Source organism: Plasmodium vinckei, assembly GCF_900681995.1.
Source record: "Plasmodium vinckei vinckei genome assembly, chromosome: PVVCY_02".
Lineage (NCBI taxonomy): Eukaryota > Apicomplexa > Aconoidasida > Haemosporida > Plasmodiidae > Plasmodium > Plasmodium vinckei.
In genome coordinates, this window is record NC_051294.1 from 594,070 (window position 1) to 619,207 (window position 25,138).

At 23.6% G+C, this 25,138-nt stretch overlaps 7 protein-coding genes across 7 annotated transcripts; 6 read left to right on the forward strand and 1 right to left on the reverse strand.

Moving 5' to 3' along the window:
• Positions 1 to 1,599: 1,599 nt before the first annotated feature.
• PVVCY_0201640 (PIR protein CIR protein) lies at positions 1,600 to 2,696 on the forward strand (the record flags this gene model as incomplete). The annotated part of the gene is made up of 3 exons (XM_037634622.1): positions 1,600 to 1,632; positions 1,770 to 2,498; positions 2,604 to 2,696. The coding sequence occupies 3 exons, from the start codon at positions 1,600 to 1,602 to the stop codon at positions 2,694 to 2,696; spliced, it is 855 nt and encodes a 284-aa protein (XP_037490081.1).
• Positions 2,697 to 4,929: 2,233 nt separating this feature from the next.
• On the forward strand, positions 4,930 to 6,162 carry PVVCY_0201650 (PIR protein CIR protein; the record flags this gene model as incomplete). Its single annotated transcript, XM_037634623.1, has 3 exons — positions 4,930 to 4,962; positions 5,100 to 5,978; positions 6,112 to 6,162. The coding sequence occupies 3 exons, from the start codon at positions 4,930 to 4,932 to the stop codon at positions 6,160 to 6,162; spliced, it is 963 nt and encodes a 320-aa protein (XP_037490082.1).
• A 2,971-nt stretch (positions 6,163 to 9,133) lies between these two features.
• Positions 9,134 to 11,489, forward strand: PVVCY_0201660 (PIR protein CIR protein; the record flags this gene model as incomplete). Its single annotated transcript, XM_037634627.1, has 3 exons — positions 9,134 to 9,148; positions 9,276 to 11,132; positions 11,214 to 11,489. 3 exons carry the CDS (start codon positions 9,134 to 9,136, stop codon positions 11,487 to 11,489), a joined length of 2,148 nt encoding a protein of 715 aa, XP_037490083.1.
• Positions 11,490 to 13,530: 2,041 nt separating this feature from the next.
• Positions 13,531 to 15,904, forward strand: PVVCY_0201670 (PIR protein CIR protein; the record flags this gene model as incomplete). Its single annotated transcript, XM_037634631.1, has 3 exons — positions 13,531 to 13,545; positions 13,682 to 15,425; positions 15,789 to 15,904. The coding sequence occupies 3 exons, from the start codon at positions 13,531 to 13,533 to the stop codon at positions 15,902 to 15,904; spliced, it is 1,875 nt and encodes a 624-aa protein (XP_037490084.1).
• A 1,677-nt stretch (positions 15,905 to 17,581) lies between these two features.
• On the forward strand, positions 17,582 to 18,785 carry PVVCY_0201680 (PIR protein CIR protein; the record flags this gene model as incomplete). Its single annotated transcript, XM_037634633.1, has 3 exons — positions 17,582 to 17,614; positions 17,751 to 18,587; positions 18,693 to 18,785. The coding sequence occupies 3 exons, from the start codon at positions 17,582 to 17,584 to the stop codon at positions 18,783 to 18,785; spliced, it is 963 nt and encodes a 320-aa protein (XP_037490085.1).
• Positions 18,786 to 20,150: 1,365 nt separating this feature from the next.
• On the forward strand, positions 20,151 to 21,350 carry PVVCY_0201690 (CIR protein PIR protein; the record flags this gene model as incomplete). Its single annotated transcript, XM_037634636.1, has 3 exons — positions 20,151 to 20,183; positions 20,320 to 21,162; positions 21,258 to 21,350. 3 exons carry the CDS (start codon positions 20,151 to 20,153, stop codon positions 21,348 to 21,350), a joined length of 969 nt encoding a protein of 322 aa, XP_037490086.1.
• An 867-nt stretch (positions 21,351 to 22,217) lies between these two features.
• On the reverse strand, positions 22,218 to 23,750 carry PVVCY_0201700 (fam-a protein; the record flags this gene model as incomplete). The annotated part of the gene is made up of 6 exons (XM_008627631.2): positions 22,218 to 22,328; positions 22,476 to 22,697; positions 22,801 to 22,910; positions 23,059 to 23,128; positions 23,219 to 23,438; positions 23,614 to 23,750. 6 exons carry the CDS (start codon positions 23,748 to 23,750, stop codon positions 22,218 to 22,220), a joined length of 870 nt encoding a protein of 289 aa, XP_008625853.2.
• Positions 23,751 to 25,138: the final 1,388 nt, after the last annotated feature.

Below are 25,138 nucleotides of genomic sequence, written 5' to 3' on the forward strand. Positions count from 1 at the left end.
AGAAACAAATTGTTGAGTTGATGAGAAAATTTATTATTAAATATATACAAACTTATGCAACCCGATCCTATACCACTTATTATTTTATTTTTTAGTTGATTGTTTTTGTTTATAAAATAAAATACGATTATTTATATGATAAGTTTAATTAATAACTTTATTGGGGTTCAGATTCTATGAACCCAATTTAAAAACTTTATGTAAGTATTAAAAATGATAAATAAGTAAATTCATTTATTATTATTATAGATAAATAAACTCATAAGTATAATTAAAAAAATATTTATATAATTATAATTCGAAAAATATATTATTGTAATATGTATAAATGTGATGTTGTTATAATGGTTCATTCAATTTTCAATTTATTTATATAATTATAAGAATGCAAGCAATACTAATATAATGAATGACAAAAAATATATATTTTATAAAATCATTTATTATTCAAAAAATTAATAATAAAATCTGAACAAATATAAACAATGACACTATAAATTTTTGTCATAGGTGCATATAATTGTTTTCTATAAATATTAAGTAAAAATTTATATAAAAATATAATGATATTTTCTAACAAAGGTATATAAACATATGTGTTATTGAATTAATGATAAATCAACAGCATATAATAGTGCATTACAAAGGTATTAACGTTATATATTTTGTTAAAGATGCAATTGGGGATATACGGTTTTATATTATAAAAAATGGGATTGATGGAGAAAGAGTTAAAGACTCAATTATATTAAATGTCTTTTATTATTCCATATTACCATGTGTTATATTATCAGTACTTAGTGAATCATAATTTTTAAATATAAAATAACATTATTTTATCATAAAATTTATAATAAATTACTTGGATCATATACATTGATAACTATAGAAGTAAAATATATATGATAAAATGAGCAATGCATAATGTTTAGCGAATATTATATATATAAAAAGAGCAAATATATTTTATTTTGTCCTTTCAAAGCGCAATATAACAATCTAATTACACATATTTTTTTATTATGCTTTAAAATTTACATCAATATTTATTTATGTATTATATATTTAATATTTACTAAGTATTCTTTTAAAAATGGTTTGCATTCAAAGACTTATTTAACCTTACAAATGGCTCAATAATATGATTTCAGTACTAATTGTTTGTTTTAAACCATAGGAAAGATGCTCAAAATATATTATAAAATCGCCCATGAATTTATCTATATTAAATAAAAATAATATAAATTTATGTAATTTGAATAGAAAATGGAGCATGTAACTTAATTTAAAAATATTATAATTTTAGAAAAATCTATATTATAAGAAAGATCTATATAAAACTGTAATATATCGTATTAAATAACTATTTATATATTTTTAAGTATTATATTAATATTACCATTTTTTGTATAAATGTATCATATATACATATGCCAAAAGTATATTAAGGAACTCTCCATTTAAGGTAATTTAGATAATTGCCATAAATAATTATAGCATGTTTGAAAAAATATAATTGCTATGCAAAAAGATTAAATAGATACAGAAAATATTTATGTAATATATATAAATATTATTATCCCTCATAATCTCCAAATTATGACACAGTCAAGTTATAATATTAAGGATGTGGTATACAATTTTTTAAATAAAATATTCACTTCGCATGTGTTTTATATGTTGTATTGCCCATAAATTATATTAATTTTCATTTGGTTAACATTTATATTAATACGTTTTTTTGTTTAATTAATAAAATATATTTGTAGTATAGTGTATTTAATGAGATCGATGACGCTGTTGGTGCACAGAACGGTGGAAATGTTGAATATATTAAACCGCCAATAATAGAATATTGTCCTTACAATACTACCATGTATAGTAATTATTGTAATAATTATTTTCAAAAGGCTAGTTACGGTGTTATTCATTTCCTAAAAACGTTAAAGGACAAGTTTGATTCAAAATATGATAAACTTGCCGAATACGCTATTTTATTGTTAAGTTATAAACTAAATCAAAATTCAGAATATAGTAGCAAGAAACTAATTGATTTATATACTAAACATATAGGAAAAGATAAGCATTATAATGATAAAATAAATAATAGTAATAGTATGACTTATAAAGACATTATGGATAAAAAAAAAGATTTGATGAATATGAATATTAAAGAAAAATCTAAATTTAATGGCCTATTTAGTATATTATTTTCATTCTATAATGAAATTAAGAAAACCAAACTGGATTGCCCAAAAGATTCGAATAAAGCTATTGAATTTGCTAAAAAATTTGAAGAACTCAATAATGATTCTAATATTAATGGAAATACTTCATACAGGACATTATTGTCTACATTATCAGATGATTACAACAATTTAAAAAATAAATGTACCGATTTTCCACCTCTTCCAATGATAAAAACGCCACCAAGCAAATTACTTCCAGCTTTATCGACATTTTCTGTAATACCAGTTTTTTTGGGAATTGCTTATAAGGTAAATAATAAGGAATTAAAAACTATAATATTTAAATTATATTTTTGTGATCCCTTATATCCGTTTATCAAAAAATATATAATATTTTTCCCATTTTTATATTAGTATTCATTATTTGGGATTGATAAAGTATTTCAAAGACAATATATAAGAAAAAAATTAAAAAAACTACAGAAGAAAATGAAAATTAATATATGATTCGAAGATTAACAATTATTTCAGGAACAGTAATAATGATTGATATATGTTATGAAACCGTCTATTTGGAAATAAGTAATTTTTTACCATAATTTTGGATCATAATTTTTGTGTCTATAAGAATATTTAAATAATATAATCAATAAAATATAAAATTAATATGCATATTATTGCATTTTTGTATTGTTTTTGTATAATTTTTATATGATTTTATGTAGTGGGTCAGGGTTAAAATTGTATTATGGAACCCATATCTGGGTTAGGGCTAAGTGTTATATTGGATTTAATTTTTATAATTTTTAATAATATTTATTGTTTAAAAAATTGTTTTAAATATATATATGAAATAAATTATTAAAAACATGTATAGGACAAATTATAAGAATTGAATTTTGTGTTAATATAACTTAATGATAAATGAGTTGGACTATGGATCAATTGATCAAATATTAAATCGATATAGAAAAATGATCCCAAAGTATCGATTTGATTCTATAAGATAACGTCGATTTAAATAATTTAATATTTTATTATGAGAAACTGGGTGGGAAATGGAAGTAAGGAAAAAACATAAAACGTTTGGAAATTTAGTTGATAAGAAAATGGAATTAATTAATATAGAGAATGTTATGTAGGCCGACCCCGTACATTTATTAATTTGTTTTTTTATTTATAAAAGAAAAGAATTATTTATATGATAAGTTTAATTAACTTATATTTGTAGGTTCAGATTCTGTGAGCTCGATTTTATAACTCAATATAAGTATTAAAAATGATAAATAAGTAAATTCATTTATTATTATAGGTAAATAAACTCATAAGTATAATTTAAAAAATATTTATATAATTATAATTCGAAAAATATATTATAATATGTATAAATGTGATGTTGTTATAATGGTTCAAATAATTTTCAGTTCTAAATATATTTATATAATTTTAAGAATAAAACATTACTAACATAATGAGTTAATAAAAAATATATTTTTTATAAAATTATTTATTATTGTAAAAATTAATAGTAATATTTTTAAAAAATATAATAATTGCCTCCCTCAAATCCTTGTTGCACGCTACATACAATTGTTTTCTATAAATATTCAGTAAAAAATTATATATGATACTTTCTAACATAGATACATAGTATTTGTTTTATTGAATGAATGATAAATCAATAACGTATAAGAGTGCATTATAAATGTATCAATGTTACATATATTGTTAATAATAATTTTGGGGATATACGGTTTTATATTATAAAAAATGGGATTGATGAAGAAAGAGTTAAAGACTCAATTATATTAAATATATTTTTATTATTCCATATTGTCACGTATTATATTATCAGTACTTAGTGAATCATAATTTTTTAAATATAAAATACCATTATTTTATCTTAGGATTTTTAATAAATTATTGGATCATATATATTGATAACTATAGAAGTAAAATATATATAATAAAATGAGGAATGCAGAACATTTAGCGAATATTTATTTAAATTTATGCATTAAAAGAGAAAATATATTTTATTTTGTCCTCTCAAAGCGCAATATAACAATCTAATTACACATGTTTTTTTATTATGGTTTAAAATTCATCAATACTTATTTGTGTTATATGTTTAATATTTACTATGTACCATTTAAAAAATAATATGCATAGAAAGACTTATTTAGCCTTATAAATAGCTCAATAAATATGCTTTCAGTTCTAATTGTTATTTTAAACCGTAGGAAAGATGCTCAAAATATATATAAAGTAATCCAATATGTTACATTTCTAAATTGAAGTATATAGAAATAAAAATAAAGTTATTGAACACATTAAAATAAGCCATGAATTTATCTAGATTAAATACAAATAATATAAATTTATGTAATTTGAATAGAAAATGGAGCATGTAACTTAATTTGTAAATGTTATAATTATAGAAAAAACTGCATTATATATTATAAGAAACAAGTATATAAATATTTAATATATTTAAAAAATGACTATTTATATGTTTTTAAGGATTATAGTAATATTACCATTTTTTGTATAAATGTATCATATATACATATGGCAAAAGTATATTAAGCAACTCTCCATTTAAGGTAATTTAGATAATTGCCATAAATAATTATAGCATGTTTGAAAAAATATAATTGCTATGCAAAAAGATTAAATAGATACAGAAAATATTTATGTAATATATATAAATATTATTATCCCTCATAATCTTCAAAATATGGCAGGGTCAAGTGATAATCTTAAGGATCTGGTATACAATTTTTTAAATAAAATATTCTCTTCGCATGTGTTTTATATGTTGCATCGCCCATAAATTATATTAATTTTCATTTGATTAGCATTTATATTAATACATTTTTTTGTTTAATTCATAAAATATATTTGTAGTATAGTTTATTTAATGATATCGATGGCTATTTTTGGGAGGATGATAGTGGTAAATTAAAAGTTGATCCAAAATACGAATCAATCCACAATTATTGTCATTACGGGAGTAACTCAGAGGAAAATAAATGTAATGATTATCTTCAATTGGCTACTTGTAGTGTTATTTATTTGCTAAAAAATTTAAAGAACTATGGTTTAGAATATGATAAATTTGCCGAATACGCTATTTTATGGTTAAGTTATAAACTAGATATAAAGATAAATAATGAATTTACCAATTTAAACGAATTTTATACTAAATATATAGAAAATAATAACTGTTATAATGACAAAATAAAAGGTGATGATGGAATGACTTATAAGAAAATTATAGATACAAATAAAGATTTGATGGATATGGATATTAAAGAAATATCTAAATTTAATTATCCATTTAATATATTAGTTCATTTGTATTATAAATGTCATCATGAATATTGGGATTGCCAAAAAAATTTGGGATTTGCTAAATCTTTTGCTGAAGAATTTGAAAAACTCAATGATGATCCTAAGAATACAGAAAACAGTCTATATAGTCAAATATTGTCTACATTATCAGATGATTATAAAAAATTAAAAAAAATATATTATGATAAAAATCAATCTTGCAAATTTCCAGATCTTCCAATATTAAAACACCCAAAAAGTTCTGTAAAAAATTCTTTAGAAAGTTCTGAAAATCTTTCTGCAGTAAGTTCTGAAAACCTTTCTGCAGTAAGTTCTGAAAACATTTCTGCAGTAAATTCTGAAGCTACATCATCAAGCTCGTCTATAGCAAGCAAATTAATTCCATCCTTATTGATATTCGGAATACCAGTTTTTTTTGGAATTTCTTATAAGGTAAATAATAAGAATTAAAAACTATAATATTTAAATTATTTTCATTAAATATATGCAAAATTTAACAAACATGAAATCTTCTTAACATTTTATACTAGTATTCATTATTTGGAATTGATAAACTATTTCAAAGACAATATATAAGAAAAAAATTAAAAATAATAAAGAAGAAAATGAAACTTAATATATGATTCAAAGATTAACGATTATTCCAGAAACAATAATAATGATTGATATATGTTAAGAGTATGTCTATTTGTAAACAAGCCATTTTTGACGATATTTTTTAACGATAATTTTTGGGTTTATAAGAATATTTAAATAATATAATCAATAAAATATAAAATTACTATGTATATTATTGCATTTTTGTATTGTTTTTACATATTTTTTATATAATTTTTATGTTATGAGTTAGGGTTATGTACTACATTACATTTAATTTGTATAATTTTTAATAATATTTATTGTTTATATAAAAATGATTTAAAAAAATACAAATAAAATAATGAAACATAAAGTTGTAAATCAAAAAAATATATATAATTAATTTTTTTTCGATTCTAATATTCTTGATACCGAGGTGTTTATGTTTTATGGGCCAAGGCTATGCATTATGAGTTATTGTTTTGTTCACTGTATCTGCATTTTGAGTTATGGTTCCGAATATATTATAATATCATTTTTTATAGTTTTATAATATTTTGTGTCTGTAAATGTTGATAAAATATATTTATCATTCCCGTATGTTTATTCTCGAGATTATGTCTAAATATGCACCAAAAAAGGGGATATCCATTAATATGAAAGGGGTTACATAAAATATTTCTTATAAATTATAATACTTTCATCTAATTCGTTCATATATATTAAATGGGGCAGTGTTATAATTTCACATTTTATATTTTATTTCTAATTATTGGCTAACTATATATAAGACCCCTTATTATTTATTATGTAAGGCATATTAACCCCATAGCTATATTGAATCATGAATAACACTGTGCTTTCTTTATTTTATGAAGCATTTTATTTAGTAAACCATATTATTTGTGTCATTATTATTTTTATTTAAATTGTATTTTTAACCGAACAATATAATAATATTATATATGGAGTTATAATATATAATTTGATTCATTTGTAAATTTGATCTACATTATAATATAACTTCAGGTTAATATGTGATTTTAAGATTAATTAACCATATTACAACATATAATAGGTAATCATAAATATAGATTCACAAAGTATCGATCGAGGTTCGATAATATAACAGTACCTACAAAAGACATTTTATGCATCTAAGTTTTTAATAATACATTAAAAGCTGAACTATATATACAATATTTTAAGTTTTATAACTTTGAGGTATAAATAAATTATATTTTAAAATAGTTCAAAAATAAATATAACCATATTAACAAAATTTCATGTAACATTTTGTTATAATAATTATAAATAATATTATAGATAGAATAGCATTATTATTATATGACTATACATATAAACTAGTAAAATATCTACCAATAATATTTAAATATTGTTTGATTGTGAAAATTTCACATAATTAAAATTAATATTAATTTTGTAAAGAAAGCAAATAATAATAAATTTTATTTGAACCAATAATATTTATATTAGGCTATTATATATATACAAACTTTAAAATAATTTAAATATATTGTTATTATGAAATAATACATATGATATAAAATGGTATCCTTTAAAACAATGAAGCAAGGAAAAATAGTAATTGATTTAAAGTATTTTTATTAAGAGCATTAAATATTCCGTTGTACTATACAGAGATATAGAAGGAAGGAACAATGATAACAATAAAGTATTAAATACGAAAAAATCATTAAATCCATTTGATTCGAATATTTTGACATATATTAATTATATATTATTAAAAATGAAAAGATGGAGAAAAAAAAAATTATTATTATAATTTATACTTAGTATAATTTTATTGTAGAATATTAGCACGGCAAAACCATATATTATTAATGGAATTAATAATTTGAATAAAAATATAGTTTTTTATATTGAGCTAAATATTTTGTTATAAAATATGTAGTATATAGTATGTTTAGGTTCTAAGTAGTCATATGCACTAAAATGGTAAACCTGCTTATATTCGTCCTAAAAGTTTATTATTACCACTAAATAAAGAGCATATTTCAAACTAATAAAAGTAACAAATTTAAATAATAGAAAAATAATTATATTGAAATATTTTTTATAGATTAAATTGGAGCTCGTATTTATTTATATATTAAATAGTTAATAAGAGCAATAATATATATTTATATATACTAATTTAATTTTAAAACCCATTTAGGTGTAACGCCGGTTTTAATTGCACATTTGTGCTTTATCTTAGAAAGATGCACATATGATGTGTAATTTATTTATTAAAATTTATTTATATATTAGGAATATTCATATACAAACAAAGTTATTGCACATTCTAAATGGGGTACTCATTTACACTATTAATTAAAATATAAACGCCAATAAATATGATATATTTAGGAAAAATAATAATAATAATAATAATTTATTTTTGGATATTATAATTTAAATAAACAATTTGATTTACATTTATTAGGATTAACGCTAAAAAAATGTAATATTTGTATGGGATAATAACTTATATCAATATATGATATCAACAATGAGATACAAATATATTTTTATCAACTATAGTGATCATATATTTCTAATTCTTTATATATTTATAGTAATATATTTTATGAAATTACTTTATTAAAAAAGCAACATAGCATATGTTTTTCTATATGCTTAAACTTATAATTGTAAGGATACGTGTTTATTTAAACCATTAAAAGGGTACACAAAATTATATAATTGGATAATTCCAAACTATATTAAAAATAATGGCCTGAGATATATGATGAAAAATGTTTAAATTAATTAAAACTTAAGGCAGTTTAGATAAATTGCCATAAAAAGCAAACGTAATGTTCCTTTAATAATGATATCCTATCATTATTACATATTAATTTAAATAATCAGAATAATCAGAATGTGCTTAGATGCAGCTTTTGTTAGGTTCAATATATATATTTTATATAAAAATAATATGATGCCAAATATCGACATATTAAAGATAAAATATCATTACAATGGCTGAGAAAGCAGTAAGTATATGTGTTTGTCTTTACATCGTTTGAATGTTGCACTACCTATAAATTACTATTAAATTGTATTTAAACACCATTTTATTGATATTTATTTTTATTTAAATTTTTAAACATACTTTTTTAGTGTAAATTACTTCTCGATGTTGATAAATATTTTACCAATGAAATTGTCGATGTGACAAAATTTAATAATTCCGGTTTATTCACATATAAATGTCCCCTAAAAGGAAAAGAAAATAAATGCATAAATAATAATGAAAGAATTAACGCTTTGGGAGTGCATTTATACCAAAAATTGAGTAGCATTGCTAATGATTTTAAAGGAAAAGGAGATAATGGCAATCGGCATATTGAGATTTTTATAATGTGGCTAGGAAATAAATTATTTAAGATAGATAACGATTATAAACCAACTTTGGAAGAATCTTATAAAAAGCATTTAATGAATTATATGGGGAATTATAATTATTGGAGAGTTATAGATAGTAAAAAGGAATATAAAATATCTAATGTTTGGTATATGAGTGAATTGTATAACTTACTCAATTGTATATGCAATATAGTTATTGAATATAAAAAAAACTCGAATAGTAAGGAAATTGGAACGATATCCAAGAAATGCCACCAGAAATTTACAAATATTTATAAATATATTAAATATTGTTATTCATATTTTCATTTATTAAAGTTCTTAAAAAATATATATGATGGTATTAGAAATGATACTATTCAAAAAGAGGCTGCTAGAAAAGCCGCTATTAGAAAAGCTGCTGCTAGAAACGTCGCTATTATAAGTGATACTATTAAAAAAGCTAATATTCCCCCCCAAATAAAAAGTTCAAAACAACTATTAGAAAATGTATTGAATACCTCGACGGTTTCTCTTATAGATCTAACTCCATCAGATTGGGATCAAAGGTTTCCGAATGATTCTGATAATATAACTGATTTACATACTCAAAAATGTGTTAATTCATATCATGAATTTGTGGAACACGTGGAAAAAGAAATATCAAAAGACACACCGGCACCACAATCCAAACCAGAGCCACGATCAGCATCTCAAAAATCAGAGACAAGTCCTCAAAGTGGAACAAAGGATTCAGGCACTCAGAAAGGAAATTCGGATAGTCAAGGTTATGGAAAAGGAGGGGCAAATAATTCATCAGGAAGTACAGGTGATGGACCAGGTAATGGAGCAAGTGGTGGACAAAGTGATCAAGGAGGTTCAGTTGGTGGGTCAAAAGCATCAGGGGATCAGGTTCCAACACATCCATCAGGAAAATCCAATGGAGATTGGCTAGGAAATTTGGGAATGAGTTTGAATCTTACGGATTATATCTCTAGTGTTTCCGGTATATATGAATCTTCAAAAAACATTTTAACAAATACCGCTAATCAAATCACGAGTGCATATAATAGTGCTAAGGCCATTGCGCAAGATACTTATAATAAAACTGTGAACATTGCAAAAGATGCTTATAGTGCAACTACTAATTATATCGGTGGTGCTGTTAATAGTATAACTACACAATTTAATCAATTCGGCACTTCTCAATTAGGTGATAACCAATCTGGATCCAATAGTTTAGGGGGTGAAGTGGATACATCTGATCAGTCACAACAAAAATCACCATCTCCACTACAATCTCTACCACTATCTCCATCAGATTCACAAACTCGATCAGATCCACCATCACCAAAATCAATCGATTCACAGAATAGCTCTACATCAATTCAACAAATTGCACCTAATGGTGGAAATATGGGATCTCAAACACCACCATCTGGTCGAGGTACATTATCAATTTCTGGTAGTAATCCTTCAAATACAAAAAAAGAAAACGTAATTACTGTAGCAAATGTTAAAATAAAAGAAGCACCATCAATATGGTGTATAAGACCGAATACCAAATGTGACATAACGGGTATTAGTATTATAGTTATTTCAATATTCGCTTTTTTAGTAATTATGTATAAGGTAAATAATATACAATTAGTAAATATAATATATTTAACATTTATTTTATACATAAATATGATTTCCCCATTTTTATGTTAGTATCTGTCACTTGGGTGGACAAGCAAATCTAAGAGAAAAAAAAGCATAAAAAAGGTTATAAATTCAATTGGAGGGAAAAGACCGGTTCAAATAATTATAAAATCATATGATAGGAACAAAGACCTAAAACCGATTATAAATTCAGTTGGTAGCAAACAAGATTCATTATTAAATATATACAAACTTATGCAGGCTGATCCTGTACCATTTATTAATTTATTTTTTTTGTTAATTTTTTTTGTTTATAAAAAAAAAATAAATTATTTAGAATTATAAATTTAATTAATAATTTTTTTGAAGTTATACATTTAATATTAATTTATATTTTATTAATTAATGCTTTGTTTTTATTGGGGTTGAATTTTAGACTCTTCATACAATAAATTAATATTTTCATACTTGATATATATTGGGAAACATGAAACTATTTAAAATAGTTAAAATGAACATATATAAGTATGTTTTATGATATGCTTTGTTAGTAAATTTCCTAGTAACTTCCAAAAGTTATGTATATCGAATTATGTTATTATTCTAAAATATATAGATATAAATGAGCAAAATATTGTATTAATAATTAGGCACTAAAATAATTTAAAATTATGGCAATACAATATGGCTATTATATAAAATATATTTATAGGAATTACATGTTTTAATTAATTTACTTGAATTTTTTAATATTGTTTGTTATTATACATATATAAATTAATAAATCTGTATGCTAAATATTTCGTTTTGCGGAGAATAATATATATATTTTTTTTAATATTTTATTCTAAAACAATGAAACAAGGGGAATTACTAATTGGTTTATAGTATTTTTCTTGAGTGCATTAATTGTCTCATTGTAGTATACAATGCTATAACTGAAACAACAATAATAATATTAGATTAATATATTATCAAATATGAACAAATATATTGCTTTTACTCGATACACTATATGGGTATAAATCCATTATATATATTATTAAACGGTGGATAAAATAAAAATAATATGCATACAAGATCATATAAAATATTATAACACATATTTAAGCAAGCTTTAATGTGGTAATATTAGAATCAAGATGATCAAGCAATATAACATTAATTTTATTAATAATTCTATAATTTCCATTAAAAATGAAAATATTTAATTATAGAAACAAATAAAGTTTTATTATAAAATATACAATACATAATATATGTTTAGGTTATAAGTGTAAATGTGCACTTAAAATGGTAACCCATGTTATATCGCATCCCCATATAATCCAGTATTCTAATCAAGGTATTAACACAATTTTTAAATAAAAATTAATACATTTAAATTAAATTGTACGAAACAATTATATTTATTTTATTTATTGTTTAAAATATCTTTTATAATTAATTATATATTAAATAGATAAGAATGAAAAAAATAATATACAATTTATATAACTAACTATTACACAAAAACGAATTTATATTCAATTCATTTTAATTGTAATACCTCAATTAACTTAATTTCTATATTATGTGTTTTTAATTTAAAAAATTAGATAAGATATGCACTCAAAATTATTCATTAATTATATTTATATATAAGAAATGTTAGCACATAAGCAAAGTTATTACATATTCTAAAATGAATTATTAGTTTATATATTAATTAAGAAAATTAAGCATATTATATGTCATTTATTTAGAAAAAGAAATTATTAAATTATTCTCAATATTAAATTTAAACACAAATTGTTTTTATATTTATTAGAAATAATATAAAAAGTGTAGTATTTCAAATTGAATAATAACATATATCAATACATGGAATTCAAATAATGAGATACAAATATATTTTTAACAATTATAGTAATAATACATTTCTAATTCTTTATATATTTATAATAATATAGAATTTCTGGCTTCTTTGCTATAAATATAGAAAATACATAGTTTTCTATATAAAGTGTATAATAATTAGGAGATATGTTTTATTTAAACTCATGAAAGATTACACAAAATTATATAATTGGGTTATACCTGTTACTATTAAAAATAGTGATTTTGTGTATATGCTGTATTTTACATCTAAGACAAAATATTTTAAATAAATAAAAATTTAAGATAATTAGGATATTTGTGGTAAAATAAAATATATCTTTGGTAATAATATTACACTATTATTCTATATTTAAATAATAAATATAATAGGAATATGTTTGATTTACGATATTAACTATGCATATAACTTAAGTAGTTGTATAACTTGTTTGACACGTATATATGTTTTACATAAAATATAAAATGATGTTAATTAATCTACAAATTAAAACATAACTCCATTGTAATGGACATAAACGCGGTAAATATATTTTTTTTTAGATAAAAATAATTTATTATATTCCATGTTTTACATGAGCTATTAATTATCATTAGTTTCATTTTAATAAACTGTTCGTTAATAAACATTTTATTATTTTTTTTTAAATGTTTTTTAGTGTGGTACATTTCGTGAACTTGATGCACTTTTTATCAAATATATGGGCAATGAGGACGAATTTAACAATGAATATGGATCATATAATGAGTATTGCCCTGTAAAAAATGGGCTTAGAAAATGTGAAAATGATTATGAAAAACTGACCGCAATTTCTGGATATGCATATAAGGAATTTTTGCAAAATGATAATATCGATCTAGAAAGTGAAAATGACCTAAGTGCTGATTTTTTGGTCATGGGATTGTGTGATATATTATATAAACTATCAAAAGATCCAAATATATCTCTAAAAGATTCATTTGAGAAATATTTAGGTAAACCTATAGGTAGTTTTAATTATTGGAACATCTTACGTAATAAAAAGTATTTTATTGGTTCTAACATTGGTATTATGAATGGGTTTTATCTTTTATTTAAGGAAATGTGCGAAACAATTAATACATATGAAAAACCTGGTGTACAACAATACCAATACGTAAACAGTGCTACTCAATGCTATATTATGTATGAAAAACTTTATAATGTTGTTAGTCGGTGTGGTCCGTATCTTCGATTATTGGATCATTTCAAAACAATATATAATGGGTTTATCGATGCTGCTATTAAAGACAATAACTACGACGAATCCTTACGTAGTAAGCTTATAAAACTTTCATCGATAGATACAACCAAGCTTGGATATGAATTCAATAGCAAAGGATGCCAAAAGCTGCATAATAAGTTAGCTCAAACAACTCCAAAAATTATAACACTAGCAACTAAAATGTTAAAGGATGATGGAAAAAGAATGAACGATGAAGGATCTCAAAGTGCAGAAGATAATGATGATGAAGATGATGACAATTTAGATTTAGATGAAGAAGAAGATGGTTTTGAACTAGATGAAGAAGACGATGATTTTGAATTAGATGATGATTTGCAAAATCCCCTCCAAGAAACACCATCAGTACCTGCACCAGGGGCACAACAACCTACACAATCAGCATTAGAACCTGCAAAACCAGTATCTACACCATCTGGAACATCATCAAGCATACCTGGCAATGGAAGTGATACAACAGGAAGTAAAGATAAAATAGTAGACGGTACCCAAAGCCAAGAAAATACTAAAGGGAGTGAACAAACAGATACAAGTGGTGGCACAGAAAATAAAGCGAATCTCAAAAACGATCCAAGTACTCATCTCTTAACTTCAGATACCAATCAAGGAAATTCAAATGATGGATTGGTTGGTGGGACAGGAGATACAAATAAGGGAGCATTAAATACAGATGATGGGCAAGATGATAAAGGAGGGCAAGTAGGTGGATCAAATGGTGATCAAGTAAATCAAAGAAGTTTAGGGAGTTCAGGAGATGGATCAGGCAGTGATCCAGTAGAAAAAGGATCTCAAAGTATGTCAGGGGATCCTGTTGATACTGGGCAATCCTTTTTTAGGATCACATTAAAAGGCATAGACAAATTAAATACTGGTTTCAAGTTTTTTGAAAAACATAAGAAAAAAATTGTAGAGGCCAAAGAAACTATTAATAATTTATATAATACATCTATGTCTAATATAAAAACTGCTTACGATAACTCTAGGAAAATTTTAAATAGCATTATTGATAATATAAGTAATCAACCTGAAAAAGTAAACATGCCTTCTACATTAGATGGTAATAGATTAGGATCAGGCGGCACAGGGGCCGGGCCACCCACACCTAATAACTTACCAACGCCTCAAAAAGATTCTCCTCAAAGTCCGCCAGGAACGCTACACAATCTTAAGGAGCAAACTAGCGGACCCCAATTGTCCAAGGACTCACCTGGAAACCAAAGTTCTGATCAAAATGATCAAGGAGGATCTAAATTACCAGTGATAAGTCCAGTGGTTAAATCAGGAAATCCAGGAGCTGAAGTAAAAGGAAATGGAGCAACAGGAATGGGTGATATATATGTACTCAAAGAATACAAACAAATTGGAATTTCAATTATAGTTCTTTTAATACCCATTGCTTTGGGTATTATGTATAAGGTAAATAAAAATAAAATTATGAAGTATACAATTTTTAAAATATTTCCTTAGCATAAAATATTATATATTTTTCATAATTTTACGTTAGTATTTGTCATATGGATGGAGAAAAGAATTGAAGAAAAAAAAAAACATGAAAAAGGTTATAAATTCAATTGGAGGAAAAAGACCGGTCCAAATAATTATAACTTCATCGAGTCATAAAAAACAAACTAAAAAATCTATAAATTCCGTTCATAGGAAAAAACCTCCATTATTAAATATATACAAACTTGTGCAGGCTGATCCTATACCATTTATTAATTTATTTTTTTTGTTAATTTTTTTTGTCTATAAAAGAAAATACGATTTTTTGGAATTATAAATTTAATTAATAACTTCTATTTTGGGATTAATATTCCATGAACCTTATTTTAAAACTCGATATAATTATTAAAAATTATAAATAAGTAAATTAGTTTATTACTATTATTATAGGTAAATGAACTCATAAGTATAATTAAAAAATATACTTATATAATTATAATACGAAATTATATATTATTATAATATATATATAAAGATGATGTTGTTAGAATGGTTCACTTAATTTTCAATTATATATTTATATAATTCTAAGAATAAAAACATTACTAAAATAATGAATGAATAAAAAATATATTTTTATAAAATTACTTATTATTTAAAAAATTAATAGTAATATTTTTAAAAAATATAATAATTGCCCCCCTTAAATCCTTGTTATATGCTACATACAATTGTTTTCTATAAATATTCGATAAAAAAAAATATATATATATTTCTAACAAAGGTATATAAACATATGTGTTATTGATTGAATGATAAATCAATAACATATAAGAGTGCATTACAAATGTATCAATGTTACATATATTGTTAATGATAAATTTGGGGATATACGGCTTTATATTTTAAAAGACTGGATCAATGGAAAAAGGGTTAAAGACTCAATTATATTAAATGTCTTTTATTATTCCATATTTTCACGTACTATATTATCAGTTTTTAGTGAATTGCAACTTTTTAAATTTAAAATATCATTATTTTATCTTAAGATTTTTAATAAATTACTTGGATCATATATATTGATAACTATAACAATAGAATATATATGATATAATGAGCAATGCATAACATTTAGCGAATATTATATATATAAAAAGAGCAAATATATTTTATTTTATCCTCTCAAAGTGGAATATAACAATCTAATTACACATATTTTTTTATCATGGTTTAAAATTTACATCAATACTTATTTATGCATTATATATTTAATATTTACTAAGTATTATTTAAAAAATAATATGTATTTAAAGACTTATTTAACCTTATAAACAGCTCAATAAATACGTTTTCAGTACTAATTTGTGTTTTAAACCATAGGAAAGATGCTCAAAATATATTATAAAATAGCCCAATAAGGTATATTTCTAAATTGAAGTATATAGGATTAAAAATAAAGTTATTGGATTTATTAAAATTGGTTATGAATTTATCTATATTAAATAAAAATAATATAAATTTATGTAATTTGAATAGAAAATGAAGCATGTAACTTAATTTAAAAATACTATAATCTTAGAAACAACTATATAAAACTGTAATATGTCGTATTAAATAACTATTTATATATTTTTAAGGATTATAGTAATAATAGCATTTTTTGTATAAATGTATCATATATACATATGGCAAAAGAATATTAAGCAACTCTCCATTTAAAGTAATTTAGATAATGCCATAAAATAAGTATAGGATGTTTAACGAAATATAATTGGTATGCAATGAACTTAAATAGATACAACAAATATTTACGTAATATATATAAATATTATTACCCCTCATAATCTCCAAATTATGGCAACTCCATGTTCTAATTTTAAGAATACGGTATACAATTTTTTAAATAAAATATTCTCTTAGCATGTGTTTTATATGTTATATCGCCAATAGATTATATTATTTTTCATTTTATTAGCATTTATATTAATACGTTTTTTGTTTAATTCATAAAATATATTTGTAGTATTATGACATTTATAAAATCAATCACTATTTTTGGGAGAATGATAAAGGTCAATTAGTAGCTAATACAAAATGCAAAGATTTAATCCACAAATATTGTCATTACGGGAATCACTCAGGAAATGATAATTGTCGTGATTATTTAGAAATGACTAGTTCTAGTGTTATTTATTTGCTAAAACATTTAAAGGATAAGTATAAATTAGAATATGATAAACTTGCCGAATACGCTATTTTATGGTTAAGTTACAAACTAAATAAAAGTAAAAAAAATACATTCAAAAATCTAAATGAATTTTATACTAAATATATTGAAAAAAATATGTGTTATGATAAGAAAATAACAAATAATGATAGTATGACTTATAAGGAAATTATAAATACAAAAAAAGATTTGATGGATATGAATATTAAAGAAATATCTAAATTTAATCTCCCATTTAATATATTATTTTATTTGTATTATGCAATTCATGATGAATATTGGGATTACACAGAATATCCGAAGTATGCTATAAATTTTGCTAATAAATTTGAAGAACTCAGTAAAAATTCTAATAATATAGAAAACAGTTCATATAATAATTTATTATCTACATTATCAAATGATTATAATAATTTAAAAAATATATGTAATCATGGTAGATGTACCAATTTTCCATCTCTTCCAAAAATAGAACCTAAAAAAAATTCTGTAGAAGATCCTGTAGACATTTCTGAAAATCTTTCTGCAGTAAGTACTGAAGCTACATCATCAAGCTCGTCGATATTAAACACAGTAATTCCAGGTTTATCGACATTTTCTGTAATACCAGTTTTCTTGGGAGTTGCTTATAAGGTAAATAACAAGGAATTAAAAACTATAATATTTAAATTATATTTTTGTGATCTCTTATATGCGTTTATCAAAAAATATATAATAATTTTCCCATTTTTATATTAGTATTCATTATTTGGAATTGATAAACTATTTCAAAGACAATATTTAAGAAAAAATTTTAAAAAAATAAAGAAGAAAATGAAGCTTAATATATGATTCGAAGAATAGTGGTTAGTCCAGGAACAATAATAATGATTGATACATGTTAAGTAACTGTCTATTTGGAAACAAGTCATTTTTGACCATAATTTTGGATCATAATTTTTGTGTCTATAAGAATATTTAAATAATATAATGAATAAAATATAAAATTACTATGCATATTATTGCATGTTTGCATTGTATTTTGCCTATTTTTTATATGATTTTATGTAGTGGGTCAGGGTTAAGGTTAAGTACCACAATACATTTTATTTGTATAATTTTGAATGATTTGATAATATTTATTAGTTTAATGAATTATCTTAAACATATATAGACAAATTATAACAATTGAATTTGTGGTAATATAACTTAATGGTAAATGAGGTGAAATACTCATTTTTTGTATTTATTGTTAATTTGTGGTTAATCATTTATGGGGCAATCGATCAAATGTCGGAATCGATATAGACAGATGATTTCAGAGGATCGATTTGATTTTATAAAATACCGTCGATTTAAATACTTTAATATTTATTATGAGAAATTGTGGGGAAAATGGAAGTAAAGAAAAAACATAAAAACATTTGTAAATTTAGTTGATAAGAAAATGGAATTAATTAATATAGAGAATGTTATGCAGACTGATTTCCTCCATTTATTAATTTATTTTTTTAATTATAAAAGGGAAAACATTATTTATATGATAAATTTGGGGATATATGGCTTTATATTTTAAAAAATTGGATCGATCGAAAAGGGTTAAAAATTCAAAACATGTTAAATATCTTTGTATTATTCCATATTAGCATGTGTTATATTATCAGTTCTTAGTAAATTGCAACTTTTTAAATTTAAAATAGCATTATTTTATCTTAGGGTTTTTAATAAAATACTTGGATCATATACATTGATAACTATAGAAATAAAATATATTTCTAAATTGAAGTATATGAATAAAAATAAAGTTATTGAATACATTAAAATCGGGCATGAAATTATCTATATTAAATACAAATAATATAAATTTATTTAATTTGAATAGAAAATGGAGCATGTAACTTAATTTAAAAATATTATAATTTTAGAAAAATATATATTATAAAAAACAACTATATAAAACTGTAATATATCGTATTAAATAACTATTTATATATTTTTATGGATTATAGTAATAATAGTATTTTTTGTATAAATGTATCATATACATATGGCAAAAGTATATTAAGCAACTCCCCATTTAAGGTAATTTAGATAATTGCCATAAAATAATTATAGCATGTTTAACGAAATATAATTGGTATGCAAAGAGTTTAAATAGATACAACAAATATTTACGTAATATATATAAATATTATTATCCCTCATAATCTCCAAATTATGACAAACTCAAGTGATTATCTTAAGGATCTGGTATACAATTTTTAAATAAAATATTCTATTCGCATGTGTTTTATATGTTGTATCGCCCATAAATTATATTAATTTTCATTTGATGAGCATTTATATTAATACGGTTTTTTGTTTAATTCATAAAATATATTTGTAGTATAATGATATTTTTGAGATCAATAACTATTTTTATGAGAATCAGAAAAAAGATGGAAAAACATCTATAATAACTAAAAACCAAATCCACTATTATTGTCATAACGAGAATGGATCAGCAAATGGTCTTTGTAAAAATTATTTTGAAATGGCTAGTTCTGGTGTTATTCATTTGCTAAAAAATTTAAAGAATAAGTATGATTTAGAAGATGATAAACTTGCCGAATACGCTATTTTATGGTTAAGTTATAAACTATATATAAAGGAAAATAATACAGCCAGAAATTTAAATGATTTTTATGATAAATATATAGTAAAAAATAAGTGTTATAATGAGAAAATAAAAAATAATGGTAGTACGACTTATAAGGATATTATAAATAGAAAAAAAGATTTGATGGATAATAATGAAATATCTAAATTTGATGATCCATTTGGTACATTATTAACATTGTATTATGTAATTAATCAAACATATTGGAAATGCACAACATATTCGGATTATCCTCAAAAGTTTGTTAATCAATTTAATGTACTCAACAATGACCCTAAGAATATAGAAAAAAGTTCATATAATAAATTGTTATCTAGATTATCAGATGATTATAAAAATTTAAAAAAAATATATCATGATAAAGTTAAATCTTGCAATTTTCCAGATCTTCCACCATTATCCCCCCAAAAAAGTTCTGTAGAAAAGTCTGTAGACAGTCTTGGAAAAGGTGTTGAACAAACATTGGTGGAAACTCCTGAAGGTACATCATCAAGTTCGTCGATATTAAACACAGTAATTCCAGGTTTATCAACATTTGCAATACCGGTTTTCTTGGGAGTTGCTTATAAGGTAAATAATAAGGAATTAAAAACTATAATATTTAAATTATATTCATTAAATACATGCAAACTTTAATAGCATATGCTTCTTAACATTTATATTAGTATTCATTATTTGGAATTGATAAACTATTTCAAAGACAACATATAAAAAAAAAATTAAAAAAAACAAAGAAGAAAATGGAACTTAATATATGATTCGAAGATTAACGATTATTCCAGGAACAATAATAATGATTGATATATGTTAAGAATATGTCTATTGGAAACAAGAAAATTTTGACGATATTTTTGGATCATAATTTTTGTGTCTATAAGAATAATTAAATAATATAATCAATAAAATATAAAATTAATATGCATATTATTGCATTTTTGTATTGTTTTTGTATAATTTGTATATGATTTTATGTAGTGGGTCAGGGTTAAGATAGTGTTTGTGGAACCCATAAATGGGTTAAGGTTAAGTACCACATTACATTTTATTTGTATAATTTTTAATTATTTGATAATATTTATTAGTTTAACGAATTGTTTTAAATATATATATGAAATAAATTATTAAAAGTAATCGAATTTGTAGATTTTAATATATTTATATTGTATTGATTATTTGGGTTCTATAAAGGCTTTCAAAGACAAACCTTAAGGACCAAAATATAAATAATAAAGAAAAAAGTAAATTATATGTTAATTTGAGTATTTCGATTGTTATATAATTAATTATTAACAAATTTAAAGTTTTATGATAATAATAAAACAATAAAAGTACGAAACATAAATTTTGATCGGTAAAAAAAGTGATCGAACTAATATAAAGGGGAATCACATAGAAAATATAATTGAATTATAAAATTAATTATTTGATTTCGTCATGAAATTAAACATATTTAATATATTTTTATACAAAAAGAACGATAAATTATATACTAAACAATCATTTTAAAACAGTCAAAATGTTGTGATTGTAATTTAAATAGGCATTCTGTATAAAGATAAATTAATTTTATTAATATATGGATCGGAATATTAAAGTGTTGAAACACCTTTACTTGGAGGATATTTTTATTCATTATTAGGTGTAATTTTTTTTGATAACTCTGTGATTTTTTTAAATTCATCAGTTCTATGTTTTAAATTTCGGGAAACCTCGTTAGGATTGCCATTATCATAGATCTACGAAAAAAAATAGATAAATATATAAAATATGTCAATATTTTGTATGTGAATATCATATAATATATGAGTTATATAGAAAGTAAATTTTGATAAATGGTAAAATAAGAAAAAATGATTATGGTATTATTTTTTGAGATTGCTTACAGCGTTGATATAGGTAATACGAACTTGATCATATTTTTCGTCGTTTTTAATTATAAATCCGGCTATATTATCACCATATTTGTTTAATGCTTCTACAGGATGAATATCAGTTTCGATTAATTTTTGATTTTTGTAAACGTCTTCCAATTCAGTTTCTTTATTGATTTCACCATCAAAATCTAGAACTCTTGAAGGACATATAATTACAGTCATATCGTCATTCTAGAAAATTAATGAATAAAAAATATATGTATTGTGTAAATTAATGAATAATAATATGAATAATAGAATTTTTAGAAAAATAATGGGAAAAAAATGTGGTTACATAATTTCTTGAGGCTAAAGAATATATTTTTTTGTTTGATGTATTATCAGGATCTGTGTTAAGTTTTTCAATTAAGACTTTGTCTTTGCAGTATAAACGAGCAACTTTTCCTAAAAAATGATAATTTTGGAGATATAAATGAAATATTATGAATATAAGAAAATATTAATGAAAATAATGGATAAAGAATAGTAAAATTTAAAGATACGTAAAATAGTGATAAGGACATATTATATTTCTTGATTATTTTTTATGTACCGTTAATAATTTTTTCATCAGGATTTTTGTCGTATTTGTAATCCCAGTATTGCCTTACTGCATTTTTGTACTAATGAAAAAAAAGTATATGGATAAATATAATAATGATTATTTAATTTTAAGTTATTTTTATATGTTAAAATTGGGTGTTATTTTATACCTTAGAGGAATATGGAATGGTAATATCAAGTCTTCCAATATTCATATTTCCAATTTTCTTAATATATAATATTCTATCACTTTCTATACCATAGTCCGAGAATTCCTGTACATCAGCATCAGCAAGTTTTAATAAAATATCTTTAGAATTTTCTGAATAAGTTAGTGCTTCTATAGCTTCATCAATGTTGCCATTTGTCTCTTCTTTGTATTGTTGATATCTTTCATTGGAAATATTATTGGTGAAAGAGATATAATTTTTAATGAGTAAAAAAAAAAGAAAGAAATTTATAAAATGGTAATATGAATATTTAATAATTATAAAGTCATGGATTTCACGAGTATGGATATTTATATTATATGTGTATATTTTTTCATTTTTTCATTTTTTCATACACTGATAATGGTCTATGGCGGAGGGAGCAGTTTTCTGTACAGCCTTTTTCAACAGCTTCGCTTGCATATGCTCCATTTTGCATATATCCTGAGAGAGCTAAAAGTGCTAAAGCAACCTTAATATATATTTTATTCATTTTTATATTTGATAAGTAAAATATTAATTTAAAAAATTTAAAAAGACGTTATATAAGTATATTTAAAATAGAAGGGAAAGAATTTGCGAAAAATTTATAAAAAATTAATAAATATTTAAAAAAAAAAATAATAAATATTAAAAAAAAAAATAATAAAAAATAAAAAAATAAATTTATATAATTATTTAAACAGTAAATTTTTTATTTAAATAAATTCATTTCTAGGGAAGAGAAATAACGTACAAAAATTATAGAATGTGAAAAATATTTTTTTTTGAATTTTTCTAATACAATAATATTTTATATGTTACAACACAGGTTCAGGGTTCAGGGTTCAGGGTTTAGGGTTTAGGGTTCAGGGTTTAGGGTTTAGGTTTTAGGGTTCAGGGTTTAGGGTTTAGGGTTCAGGGTTTAGGGTTTAGGGTTCAGGGTTTAGGGTTTAGGGTTCAGGGTTTAGGGTTTAGGGTTTAGGGTTCAGGGTTTAGGGTTTAGGGTTCAGGGTTCAGGGTTTAGGGTTCAGGGTTTAGGGTTTAGGGTTTAGGGTTCAGGGTTTAGGGTTCAGGGTTTAGGGTTTAGGGTTTAGGGTTTAGGGTTTAGGGTTCAGGGTTTAGGGTTTAGGGTTCAGGGTTTAGGGTTTAGGGTTCAGGGTTTAGGGTTTAGGGTTCAGGGTTTAGGGTTCAGGGTTTAGGGTTCAGGTTTTAGGGTTCAGGGTTTAGGGTTCAGGGTTTAGGGTTTAGGGTTCAGGGTTTAGGGTTCAGGGTTTAGGGTTTAGGGTTTAGGGTTTAGGGTTCAGGGTTTAGGGTTTAGGGTTTAGGGTTTAGGGTTCAGGGTTAGGGTTTAGGGTTCAGGGTTTAGGGTTCAGGGTTTAGGGTTAGGGTTTAGGGTTCAGGGTTTAGGGTTTAGGGTTTAGGGTTTAGGGTTCAGGGTTTAGGGTTTAGGGTTTAGGGTTCAGGGTTTAGGGTTTAGGGTTTAGGGTTCAGGGTTTAGGGTTTAGGGTTTCAGGGTTTAGGGTTCAGGGTTTAGGGTTTAGGGTTTAGGGTTTAGGGTTCAGGGTTTAGGGTTTAGGGTTCAGGGTTTAGGGTTCAGGGTTTAGGGTTCAGGGTTTAGGGTTCAGGGTTCAGGGTTTAGGGTTCAGGGTTTAGGGTTTAGGGTTTAGGGTTTAGGGTTCAGGGTTTAGGGTTCAGGGTTTAGGGTTTAGGGTTAGGGTTTAGGGTTTAGGGTTTAGGGTTCAGGGTTTAGGGTTCAGGGTTCAGGGTTTAGGGTTTAGGGTTCAGGGTTTAGGGTTCAGGGTTTAGGGTTCAGGGTTTAGGGTTCAGGGTTCAGGGTTTAGGGTTTAGGGTTTAGGGTTTAGGGTTCAGGGTTTAGGGTTTAGGGTTTAGGGTTCAGGG